This window comes from Lutjanus erythropterus, chromosome 14, assembly GCF_056507025.1.
Source record: "Lutjanus erythropterus isolate fLutEry1 chromosome 14, fLutEry1.hap2, whole genome shotgun sequence".
In the NCBI taxonomy this organism is placed as follows: Eukaryota; Metazoa; Chordata; class Actinopteri; order Lutjaniformes; family Lutjanidae; genus Lutjanus; species Lutjanus erythropterus.
This window is the reverse complement of record NC_139330.1, coordinates 25,235,999-25,244,463: the sequence shown is the minus strand read 5'-3', so window position 1 is coordinate 25,244,463 and position 8,465 is coordinate 25,235,999. Positions and strand designations below refer to the sequence as shown.

The 8,465-nt window shown below is 37.0% G+C and overlaps 1 protein-coding gene across 1 annotated transcript; it reads left to right on the top strand.

The window, feature by feature from the left end:
- Positions 1-1,688: 1,688 nt before the first annotated feature.
- vip (vasoactive intestinal peptide) lies at positions 1,689-7,638 on the top strand. Its single transcript, XM_084735658.1, has 6 exons — positions 1,689-1,797; positions 2,784-2,888; positions 3,513-3,617; positions 5,025-5,150; positions 6,466-6,577; positions 6,802-7,638. Coding segments are annotated over exons 1-6 (459 nt in total). The 5' UTR covers positions 1,689-1,795; the 3' UTR covers positions 6,811-7,638.
- Positions 7,639-8,465: the final 827 nt, after the last annotated feature.

Sequence of the window (8,465 nt, the reverse complement as noted above, 5' to 3'; positions counted from 1 at the left end):
AAAGCTACCATAAAGGAGTTTTCAACTGGCTATGAAACAGTTTCAGTTTAATACTGATGCCTTTATATGGCCTACATAAACAAACAAGACCATCTGTGCGATCATTCTTATTCCTAATGCCTGCCAAAGGGTCAGATTCTCTGTGAAATCAGATGAAATGAGCCTGTGTTTATATTTTCCCAGACAAAGTTACAGTGAGTATTGTGTTAGCTAGTTTTTTAATAGTAGCAGGACCATAGTTTTTAATAAGTATTTATATTGTGTGTTTTTTGTGGAGGAAACACTGCCACTTTTGTCCACAGGGGCCTCCAAAATGAATACAGTTTAAGTTCCTTGTAGTGGCTTTAACTATGTAATTTTATCACACAGTCAAAGTGCTTAGTCATTCATATCAATAACAGAGCTGACAGAAAAATAGAAGGAATAGCCAAAAAAAAATTAACTTTGAATGTAATATGCTGTTGGTATTAAGATACAGGTACAGACTGAGGTACAGGTGAATTTAGAAAAGGGTGAAGTTGTACACATCCTTGCCCAGGAGCAAATCGTCTCATAATCTGCCCATGAACACGCATAAGAAACGTCCGTCAGACGTCACTGTGGTCTGAGGCAGCTGAGGTCTTGCTGTCGTCCGCAAATCTCACTCACTGCTGTGTGTTCACACAGTGAGCTGACTTCAAATGCGCAAACCATGATCAGGCACAGGAAATGTGGAGGAAACATACACAGAGGCATGGCAAAACCAATGAAAAGTAGATATTTGACAGATTTGACAGTCCTGGTTCTTCATTAGGTGATTCTTAGATTACAAACTGGACTGTTTCATTGGCAGTTTTTTATGATTTGCACTGTGTCATTTGACTGATATTTAGTGCTTCGAATGTGGTATAAAAAGCAATATATTCCTCAGTGATGACTGTGCATTTCATAGCCTGAAGTATCAATGTTTCAGTGACACTTTATCTCCATTTATGTTGGAAAGCTGATTTGGTTTGAGATTGAAAAAGGGATGAATGAACTCTAACAGGGCTGAAAAAAGGTGAGGAGATTAAAAGAAAATTACAAAAAAAATTTAAAGTTTATTTTTAGAATTGTGTTAGTATGACAGTGTAAGATATCCTTTGAGCAGAGAGCAGATCTTAGACATTGTGCATTCAAGATTTTCAGTCATCATCATTTTATCAGTATTTCTAGAATCCCACTGGTGCTGCGTGAAAGAGTAAAACTGGTTTTATTATTTTTTCTAATTATACTTAGCTTTGGCCCCCTTAATCTTCTTGTTCGTCTTCTTCTTTCTTGTATAACAGATCTGCAGAAAACAACAAGTTTCACTTTCCTTCCTTGATCTTTTCCATTTTGATTTCCTATCCATTTTCCAGTTTCTCCCTTACTGCCTTTCTCCAGCTGTTGACCCGCACTGTGATGGGAGAGGAGCCCAGGGGAAATAACCAGATGAGTCAACTGCATCAACCTTGGCATATAAATTTATTCCTACGATTAGTTAGAAGAAAACGAAAAAAAAAAACTTCCAATTAGTCTCACCATCGGCCTGTTTGGTTCCGACCGTGAGACAGACCGATGACGGAAGCAGCCGACTGACGTCTCAGGCTGTGATCGAATCTGAAGCCCCCTCCTTCTCCATGAGAAACATCCAGGTGTATAAAAGACCTGAAGGCGAGAAAGACAGACAGAGTCAAGAAGCATCAACTGAGTGGAGATACAGCAGCGGCTCGAGATCAGGACCTTGGAGAGCGCAACCGACAGACCAAAAAGCAGACAACTTTATCTAGAGCACATGTAAGGTTTTATACTTATCTAGAAATTATTTTCAGTTTTTTAGATGTTGCTTTCTCGGTGGTCTCTGTGTTTGGCCATTTTGAACTTGTGTTTTTATTGTTTTTGCGCACTAAAGCCAGCTTTTGGATAAGTATCCACATAAGACCGAGATTTACGTCGAATAAATTTTAATGTCAGCAGCAGCTCGATTCATTGCATTATGTATGTGGTCTATGGTGGAAACAGATTTTCAGCGTCCTTGCAGTGTTTAATCCTTGCCTGTGTCTGCGTTGTGCGTAATTACGCATTGGATTATGAGTCATTTTTCTTTTCTCATGTCAAAATTTACAATCGACCGAGGGATTTCTCAAAGAATAATATCCTTCATGGCTAAAATACTCTTTTGTTTTGTTCATTTTCGATTGGACAACAGTGACTTGAGAGCGAGAAAGCTGAATCAGTTAAAAAATCTAAGTTTAAACAGTAATGGATCTCTGCGCTGCACAATGATTTTTACATTTCAACGTTTAAATTTAATCGGTTGACTTCTTTTGGATTAAATTGAAACCAAGTTTGGTGGTTAACTCATTTCAGGAAAACTAGGTTTCTGTGAGTAGAAAGTCAACACTCGCGGTCTCTACTGGGGCAACAGAATTGCAGCGTCCCGAGGTGTGATGAGCGTTTTTGTCGTCACCAGAATGCGTAATTGTGCATTAGACTCTCGCATTTTTTGCTCTCTACTGACAAAATTGACCATTAAATTCATCATTAAATAATGGTTTATCAAAGATCGGTGACCAAACGGCTCTCTATGGCTGAATTGTTCCTCTATTTCTTACCTATGCCCCAAGAAACGAACCGCTTATATGATTTGGCTGTTGCGCGTAATTTAAAGTAATGAATAAAACTTACTGAGCAGAAGACAGAGCACGATCTTTTTCCGTCGGTGAGAAATTGATATGCTCATTGTGTCCAGGAGAATAACCTACTCCCGTTTCCATCCTCAGGTGTAAAGCGATGTTACAACGGACCGGCCCCCAGCTGCTTTTCCTAATAGCCCTGTGCAGTGTGTTGTACTCCCGGACTCTGAGTCTGCCATACACATCCATGAGGTAAGAGAAACATGTGCTCTTTCTGACTGAAACTGTTGAGAGGAAATAAAACTGCAGCTCTCTATCATTAGACCTGTGGATGAATTTGAGCTCCGGATTGCTCATTTTGTGCATGTTGTCATCACTGATTATTGGCACTGCGTTTAGTTGATGCAAAATGTGACAGATTAGATGAATGCGCCTCAGAAAGAGTAGCCTATTGTTTCAAGGTGAACAGAGAAAACTTTCCACAACAACAAAGTAAAGAAAATGAGGGAAAGCACTCGACCAAAATCACTATAATGTTAATTATTATTAATATTAATATCTCTTATAATAATAATTTTAAAGTGACACTGCAAAATTGATACTGCCGTGATGCATGCTGTGATTTCATATTCAACTCTTCAATATTTTACACATGTTGGTATCTTTGAGGAGCCAAATTAAAAAAAAAAAAAAAAAAAAAAAACAGCAAAACTGAAACTTTCATGCCCGTTATGGACCATTGAAATTATAACCAACGCACCCTCAGAGTTAGAGATGGTGCGCGTCCGTTTGTGTTGTGTCATGTTGTCTCATTTGGTGCTTTAATAAATGAAATGTAAACAGATGTTAATGTATCTGTCCTGTGACGCTGCGCAGACCGACGAGACACGCAGACGGTCTGTTCACCAGCGGATACAGCAAACTGCTCGGACAGCTCTCAGCGCGGAGGTACCTGGAGTCTCTGATCGGGAAGCGGGTCAGGTAGGTGACCTTATTTGTTCATTGGTTGCTAGACTTTGAACTTGTTCGATGGCAATTTATACCTTCACTTCATGGCAGCATTTGTCTCTCTTTTTCTCTGTCAAGACTATGTCCAATACCAGGTTATAGTCCCGTCAAAAATGCATGGCAGGGAAAATTAGAATCTGATGCCTGGTTTCAGATTTATGAAAGTGAAATATAAAAGTGAAAGTGTAGATAAAAATGTAACTCGGTGCAGGGGTCTGAAATCGCAGCATGTCACCCTAAAATAGTTGGACAAATGTCATCTCAGAGTATAGCAAACTGTCATTTTGAATGTTGTCTGAGGAGAAAATTTCTGCATTGTTTTGAGTTCATACAAAAGTTATCTCACAAAAACATCACAAAGTGTGATTAAAAGTGTGGTTTAGTTAAGTTTTAGTCAAGAAAAAAACTTAATAACGTCAAGGAATTTCACTGTAAGAGCTCAAGCCAGCTTCTTCATTTTTGTTATCGAAACACATAATTCAGAAACGTACCATAAAAGTTAGTTATATATAGAGACATCCAACATCAAAAAGTTTATTTAATTTTCCCAGTTCCATCAGTGGCATCCGTAAATCCCTTCAGACAAAGAAGAAGTTATAAAGCTGTTTTCTAACTTTTATGTCAGGGGAGAAAAGAAATCATGTTTTATTGTTTCATGTAGACAGGTGTTTTTTTTGTTTTTTCTTTTGGTCATGTGTGCAGTTTAACACCAGAGGACCTGATGACATTTGCAATGAAAAGACCCAACCTGTTTGATGATGCAATTAGTAATTGACAAAACATTTTTAAAGGTTAATTTATACCATTTCCGCTTTATTACATTACAGCCAGGAGGGACTCACACACACACACACACACACACACATACAAAGAGAAGAACAATGCCATGAATCACTGATCCTGAGCTGCACTGACTTTACACTGAAACCTGCTGCCCTCTGAACTGTGTGACACTCTAATACCTTCATTAAGGCTGGGCTATAGGCTGAGACTATATATCATCTTAGATTCTGGATGTTATTACATCATGACATATCATAAGTATTTTCTTTTTCTGGTTTTAAAAGATGCATTACAGTGAAGTGATGTAATTTTCTGAATTTATCAGACAGTTCTGGCTGTTCTATTATATGCCTTTGCCCACTTAGTCATTATATTCATGTAAATGATGATTATGTATATCACTTTATATCAATATTAAAGTATTTAGTCAAATATATATTGTTATTTGGTTTTAACAATATTGTCCAGCCCTAATATACATTACATGTTACGTTAATAAAATTATCTTAGAAAAATATGTATCCAGTGTTGTAGCATAGCCTAAAAATATTGAGATATTATTTTTAGCCCTAATCTTCTTTCATCTCTCCTGTCCAGTGATGAGCTGATGGAGGAGCCAGTGAAACGCCACTCAGATGCCATCTTTACAGACAACTACAGCCGCTTCCGCAAACAGATGGCCGTCAAGAAGTACCTGAACTCAGTCCTAACAGGAAAGAGAAGGTATCAGTCCTCGTCACCTTCATCTGTCCATATCTGTTTCAGTTCAATTCTCTCCTTTAAACTGACTGACATTTAAATCACCTCCACCTTCTCTGTAAAAACATAGACTTTAAAGTTACAGGTTGTAGCCAAATATGGAGGTAGAGTCACATCACCAGACAGTTTTAATGGACATCTGTATAGTTTATGACTTCTCTTGAGCCAGTTTGTACAACTGGAGCTATTAAGAAAAACTGCAGCTCATATGAAACATGTCTACAATATATGTCTAAAAATGCTAGACCTGTTTTATATTTTAAGTTGTGTACTTACATTATCCCAATCAACACTGTTCAAATGCAAGGAAATCTATAATTTATTCAAGGTAAAGGTGTGTTTCCTGCTTGCCATTGCAAACTAGTTGCTATAACTTTAACACGGGGTTTGTTAGATACGTCAGAGAGTGAGGAAGGAGGTGGGAAGTGGGCGACTGTGAGTAAACGTAACATGAATAAAACGTTAATATTACCTCGTCCATGAACATGATTTATGCTTGAGTCATGTCAAATCGATCTTCATCAGCTATAGTGGTTGTTTAAAAATGAAGAAAACAATGCTTCTATGATCCTCACGATGTTGTCGAATTAGGTCTTTTGTTAATGTTTTAATGTTAGAGACCCCTGGGGACAGAATTTGCATATTGTGTGTTTAATGATAACACACACCAAACTCCTCAGAACCACGCACATTAAACATGGCATTGTAGCTCTAAAACAAAAAAAACAGCTGCACAGCCAAATTCTCCCCTCAGATTTGTCCACAAAGCAGAATTAATGGATATATAAAAATAAAGGAAGCAAAATCAGTTGAATGGTAAAAAAGCTGTCACAGCACAAAATTTCACAGCACTATATGAACAAAACACAATCATACTATAAGTGATAAAAAACAGTCAAGTCAGAAATCTCTATGTCTAACGTTGCTTCATACACAAATAAAAGGAGTACAGTCACATAAAACAACAAAAAATTTAAAAAAAATCTAAATAATTGGATCTGTTTAAAGATTAAAAATTCAAATTTGCAGAACATGCAGCACACTTCACTGTATGGTTAAGAAATAGTACACAGGTGATAATAAAGGCAACTCTTTCAAATGATTTAGGCCCAATAAAATTTCTTTCCCTTTTCAGGTGCTCCATTATATTTTCCATTCTGTTTTCCCCCATTGTAGCTTGGAGTTTCCTAAATTGTATGAATAAAATGTTATGGAAACACCCTATTCATATGTCTTTCTACCTCCTGTCTGTCCACTTTCTACCCAAACACACACACAGCCTAGAAGATCCTGGAACCAGCGACCCTGATGAGTCCAGGGATGAACCCAGCACCTTCCAGGAGAGCTACAATGACCTTAACGTAGATCAACTCCTAAACAACTTTCAACTGGTAAACAGACATAATGGCCTCATATGTGTCTAATCATACACTTTGATAGCTAGAATGAACTAATATTTCGGATGTTCACACACTAACTGTTAAGGATATATGACTTTTGAAACAGATCTATAAACAAGTAAATGTAGGGAAATCAAGAAGTGGAAATATGTTACTACATCAATCCCATTAAACTTCTTCTCTGTCAATTTTCTCCCCTTTCTTTTTTTTTGCAGCCACTTTGAGGAGGGGCCTGTGCTCGAGTGAATACCTCAAGTCATCCTCATGAAACCGCCCATTCCAAAACCAACGCAGTATTAATCCAAAGGACATTCAACCATCAAATCAACCAATGATGATGTGTTCTCCAGTGTGGTTATCTATCTATCCATACACACCGTACATGTTTACACTGTATATATACAGTATTTATACACAATGCTACTCTCTAAAGATTCTGGCCCAAAGACTCTGTGGGCCACACTTAGCAACATGCTTGTCCACGTGCAGTTTGGTCATCAGCGCTTGAAAACGACAACAGTAAATAGAAAAAGTATCACATTTACTCTCTGTCTAAGATCACTGTTGTTCCATTAACTTTTATTTCCATCCTAATATGTTTTAAAGAAACCATTGTCCTATTAAATTTGGAATTTTGAAATTTGTCCCATCAACTTTGACTAAGATATTTGAGTCATTGAACGTCAATGGGACAGCATTTACTTATTCAGTACAGTGGCTTTCCCATTGAATTTTAGTGGATCTATTTTCACTCTAGCTAAGATTACTGTTGGTCTATCGACTCTCCGTGGAAACATTTCATCCCATTAACTTTCACTTAAAAATTTGACCTGTTGATCTTCAATGGAACAGCATTGCTTTTTATTTGTTTATGTAATTTTCAGTGTGCTAGCCCTCTAGCTTTAAGTGAAGCATCTGTCCAGTTAACTTTAAATGAAACATCTGTCTGATTGGATTCTGATTAACATAACTAACACTGACCAATAGTCCCACCAACTTTCAATGGAGAACTCTACCACCATTGGTTTTCAGTGAAATCTCTTCTTTATAAAAAAAAAAAAAAAAAGTCATTTGATTGATTTTGTTTCACTGGGATGATAAGAACACTTGATTTATTGTTCAGTTACACATGGGACAATAAATAGGGACCAGTCTCACCAGAACATCTGTTGTGTTGAAATCAAATTAACAGTTGTCGCATCAATTTTCACTGGTGCAAACATGATGGTTTTGTTTTGGTGGTCATTTGATGACAAAAAGATACAGGAGGAACACCAAGTGGAACACGTTTTGAATGGACACAGATGCATATAATCACTTTATACTATTCAATATGTAGAGCAAAGACATTATAACTGAGCATAGACCTGCCTTTAGTGCATATAGTGATGTACACCACTCACCAAATAAAAGATATTGGTTTATTTTTCAAAGCTGAGTCTTTTGTCTGGGTGATTGTTTGACGACTGAAGTTTTAGGACATGAGTTTGATCACTTTGGTTTTTTGAAAGATAATACATGTAGAATTCAAGCTACTGATGGTTGATACTTTGTGCTATTTACAGTTTTTCTTGAAAGCAACAATCTACAGGATTGTTTGCCCCAAAATGTCATTCTTTTTTTGGCTGAAAAACAACATTTAAACTTCTATGGCACACTAAATCTTTTCACTGAACGCCTGGCTAATGTTTTCTTTAAACAGGAATGCTAGTTCCAATATCATACTGAAACTTAACTGCAATTGTATAATAATATAAATGTTTTATTCCTTCATGGGATTCAGGATTTTGCACAGAAACGTGATTTTTTTTTAACTAATATGCATGCATAGCACTACTTATTTTGGTGTTATGAGTGATTAGTGGTGCACATTAACAGC